This window comes from Leuciscus leuciscus (genome assembly GCF_965113295.1).
Source record: "Leuciscus leuciscus genome assembly, chromosome: 5".
Lineage (NCBI taxonomy): Eukaryota > Metazoa > Chordata > Actinopteri > Cypriniformes > Leuciscidae > Leuciscus > Leuciscus leuciscus.
In genome coordinates this window covers 11,595,782-11,609,683 of record NC_138729.1, presented here as the reverse complement: position 1 = coordinate 11,609,683, position 13,902 = coordinate 11,595,782, and the positions used below count along the sequence as shown (strand labels likewise).

General features: G+C 36.7%; 2 protein-coding genes and 1 long non-coding RNA gene across 5 annotated transcripts in view; 2 read left to right on the top strand and 1 right to left on the bottom strand.

Annotated features, from left to right (window-relative positions):
* tmem232 (transmembrane protein 232) overlaps positions 1–668 on the top strand; it is a 39,838-nt gene extending 39,170 nt beyond the window's left edge. For all 3 annotated transcript variants that reach the window (XM_082171448.1, XM_082171449.1, XM_082171450.1), the window contains one exon: positions 143–668. In XM_082171448.1, the coding sequence (XP_082027574.1) occupies positions 143–292 (150 nt within the window). In that variant the 3' untranslated portion in view covers positions 293–668. The remainder of the gene's footprint in view (positions 1–142) is intronic.
* The window catches only part of man2a1 (mannosidase, alpha, class 2A, member 1), a 60,055-nt gene continuing 46,522 nt past the window's right edge, over positions 370–13,902 (bottom strand). The window contains exons 19-22 of the mRNA XM_082171380.1: positions 12,447–12,580; positions 9,563–9,760; positions 3,747–3,860; positions 370–2,573 (exon numbers count right to left, since the gene is read on the bottom strand). Coding sequence (XP_082027506.1) covers positions 2,421–2,573; positions 3,747–3,860; positions 9,563–9,760; positions 12,447–12,580 — 599 coding nt within the window. The 3' untranslated portion in view covers positions 370–2,420. The remainder of the gene's footprint in view (positions 2,574–3,746; positions 3,861–9,562; positions 9,761–12,446; positions 12,581–13,902) is intronic.
* Positions 12,589–13,821, top strand: LOC309499991. Its single transcript, XR_014206419.1, has 2 exons — positions 12,589–13,347; positions 13,392–13,821. It is a non-coding gene; the product is annotated as an uncharacterized lncRNA (long non-coding RNA).

Genomic DNA, 13,902 nt, shown 5'->3' with positions numbered 1-13,902 from the left:
GTTTAGATTAGTATTTAGATAACAAGAGGTACAGTAGTTGTTTGTTAATGGGACCCAATGAGCTCTAAACTGGAGAAAGTTTCTAAGAAATATGTGCAGAGAATGTCTAATAATCTATTCTAACACTTTCCAAAACTTTTAGTGGCAAAAGGAATTGAAAATAGTGATGGAAAGAGAGGAAGAAATTGAAAAGACAGTGCTGGAAAAAAGAAAGCAAGAGGACGAGGAGACGATCATGAAGAAACGCATGGAAAAGGTCAAAAAGAACACAAAACCTTACGAGTTACCATGAACCATTATATGATTTTACCTTCAAGTCTATAAATCACTGAGAAATAGTGGCAAACACATCCTTAAAATTCAAACAAATAAAAGACTGAACAATTTTTATTTTTCTGTAACATTCCTTTCAAATGACAGACAGACAGACATTCGTTGCCTAAAATTGTAATTGGCAACACTGGTAAAAAGACATTCTCTACAGATAGTCACCACACTTTTCAAGATAAAAAAATTGAGGAATATTCTCACAGGGTCAGAAAGCATTTGGCCTGCTTTCATTATCCTGATTCACTAGTCACAGACCAATTTGGTCATAAAAGTGTGAATTAAGCAGCTAGTTGGAATACAGTGATCACAGCACTTCTGACTGACCAGTCGAACATTTTCAGAAAAGGAAAAAGAAAACCATGCTGAATCAACTCTAACATTTAAAAAAAAAAAAAAAAAAAAAAAAAATCACAGTAGCAAGTCAACAAATGATCATTGTTCACACTCAAGACAAGCAGCCTAAAAAAAGACACCCAGAGTATAAGACAGATAATGGACTCCCTTCCAGCATAAACGTCACAGAATGAAGGCCAATTCATTTGAGAAAAACATTCATATATATCGTAATGTGTGGCAAATCTACATATCAGAAAGAGTTTCAAGAATTTTGCCAGGTAAAATTGGGATCTCTTGGAGAATTACTGCCAGGCAATGTCTGACTAGAGGAAGTCTGTGATTTAAGGTCTAAAAAAATAGATCATTGTTGCATAAGACAAAAATGTACAATTGCATAGTTTGATTGTATAATAAATCTAGCTTTTTTTCCATTCATAAACTTCAACACAATCACGTTTATAATCCATAATAACCATGACACCATTTCATGATCAAGCCAACTCAGTTTCCAACTCAGCCATTGCGAGAATTTATATTTTCTATTGATATAAATATATGCATGTTAATAATCATATAAATTGCTGTCTTAAATGTTTTAAGTATAATCAACTTGGATGTTTAAGTCATTTCAACTTAAATTACATTAAAATGAGTTGAATCTTGTCTAACTTGTAAAAAAAAATAATGCTTAACTTATTTGGATGAGTTAAAGCAATGTAAAAACATATGGTGTCATAACTTATTGATCATATGTTTTACAGTGTAGCCTAATATATTAAATAAAACATTTAATTTCTTCTATGATAATTATCATCTCTGGGAACAATGGAATAAAATCTTCAATACACATTCTTTAGTACAAGACACCCACCAACCTTTGGTCAATTTATGTTGCTACTGAACCTATTTACAATCCTTCAGACTGAATAAAATAGACAAAAGTGAAAGAAAAAAAGCGACCAATATACACTATCTATATATTTTGAAAAAACAGATAATGACAAAAATCACTTAAGAAAGATAGAAAAAAAATCTGAGGCTTCATCATCTAAATTTCAAGTCACATTAAATGGTCAATTTCAATGAATGTGATAAACACACATAACTTGCAGTCATTTGCATTGTTAGAAATGATAAAGGGACATTTAAAGAAATAAAGATAGCAAAATTTAAAATGTCTGTTGTTAGTGTTTTCTATGTTGTAATTAACAGTGAATGATAAAATTGATGTGTTCAATTTTAAAATTGCTTATTTTATCACATCCATTAAGAAAGACACCACCATGTGAGACTAAGGCACAATTCAGATAAAAATGTTTGGGATGAAAATAAAATAATAAAACAAAAGTTTAAAATAAAAATCCAATCAATTTTCCAATCCATATATTAATTTTAATCTGGGAATTGAGGATAAATTAAACGGGGCACAAGCCCTCTGATCAAAAAGAAGCTTTTCTCTTCATCAAATAACAGAAGCAAGAAAAGCGTTTCTTGCACCGTTCCCACTGCATCAACACTTTAAAACCGTACAACAACTTGTACGATCCCAGCAAAGAAAAACGTCAACTCTCAGCACAGTGAATCACACATAAGAAGCTTCATGTTATGTTAAAATAACCTGAGAGAGCTGGTTGGGAATTCTTGTAGATTTCATATTGCACTTTGCTGTGAAGCATAAGGTTTATATTAACGATCATTGAAGGAGTCCTCGGCTGAAGGCTCTCGAGTGCATGAGCCGGTGTGACTGCATCAGCTCAGCCCAGCTGCAGGCGGTAAGTCCTGATTTCCATGGGTTTAAGGCTGATCTCCTGAGGGTCGGCTTCACTATTGTATGTGTGCATCAGAGACAGCGAAACAGGAGTGATGCTTTTCACCTTCAGATCTGTCAGGAGCTTCTCTAAATGAATCTAAACACACACACACACACACACAGCAAACAGTATGTTGATTAGAGCATTTCCAACACAACAAGTTCAAGCAAGCATGCATTGAGTCACGGCCTTAGACTTTGATTTTTCACTTGTAAACGTAAGATGGTTAGCATTTCTGACAGTTCACAGGCTTAGCTTGTAAACCTTTCAGACTAAGTGGAAAGTAAACAACTTTTATTTACTTATGGGATTTATAGCTCATTGCATTATGCACATAAACATCACTGAGGTGAAGTTTTTAAAAACTTTTGATTTTAAAACACTTTCTCCTGTCCTATCTTAATATCTTTCTACGTAAGCCTATGTTGATTTCCACGTAGAGTGTAAAGGCCAATTCACACCAAGGACAATAACTAAAAATATAAAGATTATAGTTTAAAATATCATTCTAAATATATATAAAAAAAGAAGAGTCCACACCACAACTATAACAACAATGGCACAGAGAAATGATATCATTGATATCATATATCACTCTCGGAACAATTTTTCCAGCTGATGAACAATATAAACAATCCATCCTGCTTTAAAGAGCTCAAGCATTTAAAGCGACAGGCGACATAACTGGAGTGCGTCAGCTGGTGTGGACGTTAATATAGTTATCGTTCTTGGTGTGAACAGGCCTTAACACTGTGACTCTATGGCCCTATCAAAACATTGCTCTGTTTATTTGAGCATCTGAGCAGTGTGTTTGCCAAATATCTGCTTTGGCGATATATCAGTAGATCACTAATCTCAATAGCAGCAGTTCTCAGGTTAAAACTCACTGAAAGTGAAGATTTTCAGTGAATAACTTTGAAGTAGGTTTGTTTCTCCAAAAATTACTGCATGACTTCAAAAAACTATCACCTTTATGGTGATTTTTGTTGTGCCCTTATTGAAACTTGAATGCTCTAATCACATTTCATAATTGGATGGTAAAAAATGACCACTAAGTTCTCCCTTTTGTGTTCTATGGAATATGTGTTTTATGTTTAAAACCGTTTTCATTTTTGAACGAACTATCCCTTTGGGAACAAATGTACACGTTTGCTAATATTATTCTCAAGTTCTTTCAAAAGTCAGGCCAAAATTAAGTAGCAGTGATGAGACTCTCTTTGAATTTTTGATGTGTCTGTGTGTGGGAAGCCGCGTGATCTGCTGCTTTACCTTGCCACTTGTGGTGGCACACAGTAGGCCAGTGTTCCGATTGGAGAAGCCGCAGTCAAAGCCTTTTCTGTGCAGTATCAAAGCAGCTTGCTCGGATGGACCTCCCCCTTCCTCCTGCGAGAGAAACGAGATGGAGCCTCAGGCCGCATAAACACAACACTGTTTCTTCTGACTGAGCCAATAATGGAGCAGTGCTTTGCGCTCATCAGCTGCAGCTCAGCGCCCCAGCGAGAGTCTCTCCCATCACAACTTGATGGAAAGAGCCTCTCCTTGAGACAGCGGAAAGCAAAGGAACTTGAAGCAATCGTCCTGGTTAAAAATAACTTCGGCTTGTAAACGAATCAAAGATTGCATTTACAGTAATGCAACTACAATGGATTGATGGGGCAAGGCATTGTGGGGGTTCAAAAGCAGAAATTAATTTTCATGTATTCTTTATGAAACACATATTTTACCTGAAATTTGTATTATTTGAGCTTTACAAAGCTGGATTTCATAAAGTTGTTTAAAAAAATCATGCGTTACTGATGGTAACCTTTTATTTTTTTAAAAGGGTTCATGATATGAGAAATCAAATTTGCCTTGATCTTTTGACATATAAGGGTACATTTACACGACAACGATATGCTTAAAACAGAGATGTTTTTCCTTCAAGTCTTCTGCGTATAGACGACACCACTGTTAAAACGAAACACCATAGACTGAACACGTAATACACGTGCATGACGTCATTGTCTTCAGAGATTCACGTTTTTGTTGTTTACACGGAGACCGTCTCCAAAAACTTTCACTTTGAAACCCGTGTTCAAAAGCTTGCGTTTCCAGGCACCCAAAACGCTGTCGTCGTGTAAACGAACGGCCAAAACGCATAAAAAGTTTTATGCTTTTAGTTGAAAACGGTGTCGTGTAAACAGCCCCTTCAAGGTCTTTGTCCCATTAAAACCCCCCTAACCCTAACCCAAGTTTCATAGCTTAAAATATCCTCCTCATTATAAACAAAGCATTTATTTAATCAAGCTCGTTTTGATATCGAGTGACCTGTTGTCACGCTTTGAGTTTGTTTTTTCTCTGTTTTTCCTGTTCTGTTCATGTCTTTGTCTAGGTCAGCTTTCTAGTTTGTAAATTGGTTCAGTTCTTCTCCATTCCCTGCCTGATTGTTTCTATGGTTACAGATTGATTTGAGTCCTCAGTTCAGGTGTTTCATTAATTATCTCATTAGCTCCTTTGTTTGCCCTTCAACTTAAGCCCTCACTTTCTGTTAGTTCCTTGTATTGCAGTGTTTGATGTCAGTGTGTCCGTGGGTGTGTTTCAGTTATTCTGTTATTGTTTTGATTCTAGGATTAAAGATTTATTTTGAGCATCTCCTTCATCGTGCACTTCATTACAGCCACCGACTGTGACACCTGTGACGTCACATAGGCAAATGAATTTGCATATAACTGCCTCCAGAGCAAGACATCGACAAATAGTTATACATCATTGCACAATAGGCCCCAATTAAATCAATAAAAAACTAAAATAATGACTTTATTCAACAATTTCTTCTCTTCCATGTCAGTCTCTTGACACTGCTCATGTTGTAAACACTGCAGCGCTTCCGGGCTCTATGTCAGAACGCCGGCTCATTATTGGCCTGCACTGATCAATATAGAGCAGTGATTGGCTGGCTCCTGCGTCAGCATCACACATGAAAAATATCTTAATTTGTGTTCCGAAGATGAACGAAGAAGTTCTTAAGGGTTTGGAATGATGCGAGGGTGAGTAATTAATGAGAGAATTTAAATTTTTGGGAGAACTTACTATTTAAATGATAGTATTATTACTACTGTTGTTATTATTAGTAGTAATTCAGGCAATTTCATGACACAACTGATCATGTGATGTCAAAACTGCAGCTTCCATAAAGGGGCAAACTACTTCATGTAGAATAAAACAGTTTTTTCTAGAAGAATGACATGTGACGTGTGTAAGAGCTGCACAATATATTGTTTTAGCATTGATATTGCAATGTGCGCATCCGCGATAGTCACATCACAGGATGTGCGATGTGAAGTATAGGGTTCGTAGTTGATCCGTATAGACCAGGCACCACGGTTCCAAACACACATGATTCTTGGATTAATTGCATTTAACCATCATGGAGTGAAAGTTTATCATTTGCACATGTTTTAGGTCCTGTCAGTTTAAACATTCTAGTGATATTATACCATTCAAGCACAACACGACACGAAAGAGAACTCAATTCGAACAATGAATTCCGGTCTATTTCGAGTCTATTTGTACCTGAACGGACACATATACACACAAAATTATGTCAAAATACCCGTCTCAGCAAGTATCCTTGTAAACACTGTATTTTATGTCTTAAGTAAACGTAAAAAACTAAAACATATTGTATATTGGATCAGTGCATTAGTTCTTAAAGTGACAGCAGCCTAATAAACCTGTTGCTGTCTGTCATTAATGTTAATCAAACAACAAAAGACAAAGAGAAAATATCTTTTGTAGCTTTAAAGATTCATTATATTTCATTTATACAGTGAAGACTATGCTGTGTTTATTTTACATTTTATTGTTACATTTTTCTACCTGAATGCTGTTGGACTGACCTGAAAAACTTTTATATTTGCTTGTAATTTGTTTATTATTTACAATGCAGATTCACTCCCCCACAAAATCACCCCAATCATTCTAGAAGGATGAATTCTTTCCAGAGCTATTCAAGTCATCTGGTGAAATTGTTTTCATATCACACTATACAGTATAGCGCAGAAAAACTAAATATCACAATGCCAGTTTTTTCCAATATTGTGCAGGCTTAATCTGTGTGCCTCCATTTATAATTTTTTTTTTTTAAATCACTATTAATCTCATGAAAAAACAAGAAAAAAAAAATGTAATTAGCAAATAATTATGGACCTTTAGATCTTGTGGCTATACTTTCAAAACCATGTGTTTTAATATTTTCCCCATTACAGAGTCTTTCCCCATAAATGTCCATTGCAGCTGCATTTTTCTTTTTCAAACTGAAATGAGTGGACATTCTATGGTAGCACTTGTATTGAACCCGGAACATTCCATTAACTTTTTCTGCTGTTATTCATGATAAAATTTGCACTTGAATCTGTACTTGCCCCTTCATGACATAATGAAAACATTTATACAGACATCTCTGCCCAGCAGAATCTCTCATCACTGTAAACCTGGAGCACTAGATTAACAACAGAAACAGTAAATCACTCTGCACAGTCGATAACGCTCTCACAACTGAGATGAATTTTTTGTTGTGCAAAAATAAATAAATAAATGTAATCAATGTCTTCCATGCTTGAAAAACACTTTTCTTTTCCATTTGCATAGAGGGTGTCCTTGAGTGGATATTGCCATGACACATAACAAAGGAACTTTTCAAGCATTATTTAGCATAGACTTTTAGACTTTCTACACAGTGCACCAAAAGCTTGTGCAGCCAACTGTCCTATTAATCATTTTATTTAATATGTACATACTGAGAGTGAATTCAGCCTCCCAAATCAGCAGTTAAGGCTTTCTGATGACCTGTCAATCATAATTCAAGCAAGAGACTCTAACTTTCATGATGACATTGATCAGTCAAACAAAAGGATAGAGGTCAGATACCTGAGACTTAGGGGCTGTTTATATGACACCGTTTTCAACTAAAAACGTTTGATGCGTTTTGGCCGTTCGTTTACACGACCACAGCGTTTTGGGTGCCTGAAAATCAAAACTTTTGAAAACAAGAATCAGAGTGCAAATTTTTTAAAACGGTCTCAGTGTAAACAACAAAAACGCGAATCTCTGAAGACGATGACATCATGCACATGCGTATTACATGTTCGGCTTATAGTGTTTCATCGCCATCTAATGGCCTGGCAGAAGAATACAGCGTTTTTAGTCGTTTTCGAGGATCCGTGTCAATGGGGATCGTTTTGACAATGTACGTGAAAAAATGTAAAGGAAAAACTTCTCCATTTTAAGCATATCTTTGTCATGTAGATGAATGAATTCTGGCACACTCTAATGGTGACACCCAAATGAAAAATGGCCATGAATGTAGTCAATAAGTATGGTAGAAACAAAGGCCAAAGGTTTAACGGCTCCGTTCCAAACCTCTGAGAGCTGCATACCTAGGCAGCATTTTTAGACTTAAGATCTTCTATAAGGCAAGGCAGCAATATAATTGTCACGTGTATGTTCTGTTTTTGATTCAGTTTTCATTGTGTTATGTTTCGTTTTGCTAATTAGTTTTGTCATCCTAGTCCCCAGCCAGTTTGTTTCTATGGTTACATATTGATTTGAGTAATCTGTCCAGGTGTGTCTTGTTAATTATCTTGTTAGCTCAGCCCTCACTTGCATTGATGTTGTTAGTTTATATGTCAGGTTGTATGTTGTTACTTTCTCCTGTATATCGCTGTGAGTTTCTGATTAAATACTGTTCCAAGGATCCCTTGTCTTCGTGAGCTATCTACCACAGCAACCCAAGACAATAATGCTGTTGTATAATATTATTTTGGCCCAGTTATAAAGCAGCAAAGGATTTACACTTTAGCATACTTTTAAAGAGTAGTTATAACAGAAATGATACTGTATACTTCAGTGATTCAGTATATTTCAGTGAATATACTTCAGTGCAAACTAAATGTAATGTTCTCAGACACTTAACGGCTTGTTAATTGTAATTAAATAAAATTGTATTATAAAAATAATTTAAATTAATATTAAATGCAATTAGCATTTTGACCCACTGAAGTAGGACTTAAGTACATCTTTATATGTAATTTCATAATTACTTCTTTTGACTTTGAAATATGGTTAAAGTGCACAGATGAATTTCCTGATATAAATTTGAAAATACTTTTATTTGAAGTACACTACAGGTGCACTTCTCAGTTAATATGCTACCTGAAAATGCAGCTGCCTATGTAGACAGCGAGGCAGCTCACTAGAGTTTGGAAAATCCCTGTTTTAGAGCAATGCTGTTTGTGAAATATCCATTAATAGGTAATATCATTTCCTTTTATTATACATTTTTCCTGTGGGTCTCAATTTAGTCACAATTTGTTTTTTGCAGCTGTGCCTTTAAGACTCCATTGCATGTGAAATTAATTTGTTAACTCACAAACTGCAGATTTGCTCTGCAACCCTACAATAGCATCCATGCTAAGCCTATAATATATGATAGATTCATCAGACAATCCAAGCTGAAATGTGCCACATAAACTGTTAATCGATATTGTTCAAAATAAATGTCAGTCTTCATTGGGATTCTTCAGAAGAGTACTGTAGGGTGACAGTATTTCTTCTGGAGTTAATAAACTATCCATATCCATTTATGACTGCTAAATAAGCATTTGACATGTTAATGTTGGCAGTCATGTGCTTATATGTAATTTCAATAAACAGTCTCTTTAAAGGAAGTACTGAGTTCTTAAAATTACAGTATGTTTTGACAGTACAATGAAGTCTTTTATCTCAAAACATCAAGCAAAATGGGATTTTTCATGATAAGACTCCTTTAAGCATTTAAGCCAGCATGAATCACATCCTCACATCCTCTATTAAATCTTTCCCATGAGCCCCCTTCTGAGCATTTCTACCTTTATCCTGTCATGTTTTAAAATATTATCATTCAGCCCTGAGAAATGGGACTATGATATATCAATTTGAAGGTCAATACACTTTATGGCCCTCTTAGGAACTGAGTCAGCAGTCCTTTACTCCCCAATTACAACCAAAACAGCTTTCAGCTTCCTCTTTCAAATCCTCTAGAAGATACAAACACATTTGAGCCATACCTTAGACTGGATAGCGCGCAGGTTGACCAGATGCACGTCGCAGGGGAAGGAGGCGCTCAGAGGGCTGTAGGGAATCAAGGATGAAGCGTCCGAGTTCTGACTAACTGGCATTGAGATGAGGGGATGGTTGAGGTACATGTACGACATGTGACTCAGTATAGATGGATAACTATTCGGTGCGGTCTCCTCATTCTGGGCCTAAGAAAGAAAAGTGGTGCATTAGCAGAGAACATTAAAGACTCAAAAGGACCTATTATGTTTTTTTTTTTTTTGTGTGTGTAATGTTGCAGTTTTGTAATGTTAAAGTTTCTTTCCGGGAACGTACGCGTCACGATATTTCCTCATTAAAAAAATTCCTGCCAAAGGCATACACAAAAAATGGGCGAAGCCTGGTTGAGTTGCGTTGGTAGTGTTGAAACTCGTGATAATGGTAAGGGGCTTAACATTTACGAAACTCGCTCAAAGTGGTTGACCAATCACAACACACTGGTCCAGCCGACTAATCAGAGCACATTGCGGTTTTTAGAAGGAGGGGCTTGATAGAGACAGGAACTAAACAGAGAGTTACTGACAGACTGGGAAGAGAGGTGCTGCAACAAAAAATATGTTTTTTGAACTTTCAAGCAGGAAAACCTTTTTGTAAAAGGGCACAATATGGCCTCTTTAATTCATTTGTTTATATTCAAACAATGCAAGTCCATGTATGCAAACACTTCTGCATTAGAGCAAAATTGTCTTTTCTATGACTGTCATGGTATAGCAGCATTTCAAAGAAAATTTAGCCAAGCAAGTTAAAGGGCCCTATTTTAACAATCTAAGGCCCTGTCCCAAATGGCGCACTTCATGCGGACTTTCGGTCTCGTGGACTTGAATTGCGCGTGCTCGCTGAGTCTACGAGTCCGTAGGCCGTCCCATTCAGCATTTTACCGCTCTGAAGTGTGCTTTGTACCCTTGAAGCGGTCTTCCACGAAGCCCGCATAGATGCAGGCTCCACGCACTTTAACTACCCAGGAATACTTGCGAAAGGCCAATCAGACAACAGATGGGAGGAGATTTCACTCACGGATAATTGTTGACATGGCTGTGAAGAAAATATTACTGTTTTTATGACCTAAATGTACATTTTACCAGTTGTTACCTACAGTTTATACAAACATTATGGTCATCGAGCAGTGGTTGATGTCTCAAACATAATAATAGCGTGTTTAATAATACGATCGCATTATGATTCATTAAATATATAGAACCGAATGGCAGGGCTTTACTGAGTCATATGTAAACATAGTATGAATATTGAAACCTGTAAATTGAAAAAAATATGTTTAAATTATGTTTTAAAATTGTAATCTTAGTTCAAATGGAACATTATGTATTATTATGTACAACTGTATACATCATTTAAATAAGCATGATTTATCTATTGTCTAATGCCCAGGTGATATGCATAATATCAAAATATAGAACTGTAAAATTAGGCTGTGTAGTGGACATGCAGATAAGACGTCGGAGCGCAAAAATGTGATTTCTCCTGTCCAACAACAACCAGACCGTTATTTCCGGCATGCCGATCGAGTCTGTCCCAAAAATACCTCTCAATGCGCCCTCGTGGACTCGCGCCAAGGGCCCTATAGGTCTGCACTACATGACGTCACCAAAGTGTGGACTCTGAGGAAGTCCACAAGTCCGGAGTGTGCCATTTGGGACAGGGCCTAAGAGCATGGTCTAAAGCGCACGGCGTAAGCACACTCAGGGCATGTCCGAATCCACTTTTTCTAGTTTAACGACGGGAAAAATGGTCGGCACGCCCGGCGCATGGTTTAAAAGGGTTGTCTATATTCTCTTAATGAGTAATGGGTGTGTTTTGGGTTCAATGTGCAATAAACCAATCAGAGTCTCATTTCCCATTCCCTTTAAAAGCCATTTGCGCTCGCGCCACGGCGGATTTGCTATTTACATGGTGGAATTTGCAAGCGGAAAAACTGAACGCGTGTCTCCAGAGAGGAAACGGATCTACTCGTGCGCGAGGGTAAAGCGCGTGAGCAGACCATCTACGGGACAAAGTGTACGACAGTTGTGGACCCGCCTATAGGCGCACATTACTTACGCGCTCTTTAAAAAAAAAATATATATATATTGCCCCATTGACTTTAGACCAGGTTTAAGTTGGTCAATGGCGCAGTCTATTTCAGTTATCTCAAAATAGCAACGCTGTATATATAGCTCAAAATAGCAATGCAATGTGCCCGAACACACCTCGTTTTCAGACCAGCACGCCCATGGGCGCACAAATGGGTGCAAATGCATTTGCTATTTAAACAACGTGGTACAGGATGGAAAAATGATAAATGCGTCGGGCGGAAACAAGCAAAAAACACTTGCGTCGCGCCTGGCGCTGCATTGCACCTGGTGTATGATAGGGCCTAAAGTTATTTAAACTGCCAACATGTTTACAGCTTAGTTAGATTATAACAATTACAAAACTACTGTGGTATTTTACAGTCACAATAATGCAGGAAAGCACAGTAAGCACAAGTTACTGTCTACTGCTCTAAGTACAATAAATAAATAAATAAAATAATAAAGGTAGACATTTACATTTAAGCATTAGGCATTACAGCATTAAAATGGTTATACATTTTTTTAGATTGTTATTAAATTATTAGTGATTTTAAAGGTTATCTTTAAATGAGTGTTAGATGACGGCAAAGGAAATCAACATTTTTAAACAGGGGATATGAGCATGTGCAATTAAATATCCAATATCAACAGATGCTGATAAATTAAAAACAATGAACGCCCAAATTTCCAAAATCCAGACTCTGAGAGTCAATGGTCAGACTGTTGTCATTAATAGATGCATGTTTTTCGTCTTTAGCTCAGTTACCTCCTCCGCAGAGCTCCTCTTCTCCAGCAGTAGGCGGAAGGAGTTGGCAGTGATCTTATTGTCCAGAACTCCTTGACCCAAACCTCGATTATCATCCTGATTGAGCCTGCGGTCCATTATCACCTCCAGCTGACCTGTGGAATCCACACCAATGAGCTTCATTAGTATGTCACACATACTTCACCAGAACATTCACTGATGCCTTCAATGGACATGCATAAATCATGTGTGCCAAAGTCAATGAGACCATTGAGCCGTGTTTGAGCACCAAACAAATAAATCTATTTTTATAAAACAACCTGACAAAACCACACTTGACAGATTGAATTATGGACAAAAGCACTTTACATTCAATTGTGGAGTGTTTTCACCACCAATACACCTACGCTTGTACACCTGCCAGTGTTTTATTTATTTAATAGGTCAAATCTATTCAAGCAAAGATCAAAGGATGACGGTCCTGATGGTCATGATGTGTCTGAATGGTAGGCTGTCAAATCATTTGCTTATGGTTTTGTAATTGTTGCAGCATTATGTTGCCATTTATAATAAACTGAGAGAGACAGTCTCATTGTAAAGACCATTTCATTGAATCAAATATTTTAAGTCCTTGACCAGATGATGTCAGCCCATTTTCCACAAGAGAAAGACTGTATATGTTAAGTGTATCTGCTAACTTTGTGTTATGACTACAATCGCATACAAAGCAAGGTCAAAATGTCTAAACCACTCCACAGAAAAAGCTTCTATTTTATATGATCAGCAAAACAACTTGAGTGAAACTTAAAATAATTTTTTCAGAATGTCAAGCCCTGAACCGCAACGAAAAAAAATAAAAAATCTAAAGTTTCGTAAAAGTTGTAGTATTTCGAGAATAAAGTCGTAGCATTTCGAGATTAAAGTCAAAACATTACGAGAATAAAGTCATAATATTTTGAGAATAAGTCAAAATCACAAGAATACCGTAGAAGTATTCCGTAGAATACCGTCTTCCGTAGAAGTTCTTTTTATTCAAGTTTTTTAGCAAAGAAATGCGTTTGTGAAGTCGAACTGCCTCGGACATGGATCTACTGTAAACATAACAGTAGCTTTTTACTCTTATCTGGGCTTTCAACAAAAGGAAATTCTACAGGTGCAGAAAGGATTTACGGTGAAGAGGGAGACAGTACGGTTACTGTTAAGTGTTTTCGACCCAGATTGCGTGCCTATAGATGAGCACCACAATCCTGGTCCAAACTTTATGTGGTACGTTGGCTCGTAGCCTAGGCAACGCCATCTGGGTCGAGAACACTTAACAGTAATGGTACTTCTAAAATTACAAGAATAAAGTCGAAATATTTTGAGATTGAAGTTCTCGTAATGTTAAGTTTTTATTTACATTTTTTACGTTGCGGTTCAGGGGTTTCCGTAGTCACCCTTTCATTTTGCATATTAAAAATCTATACAATTTCATCTA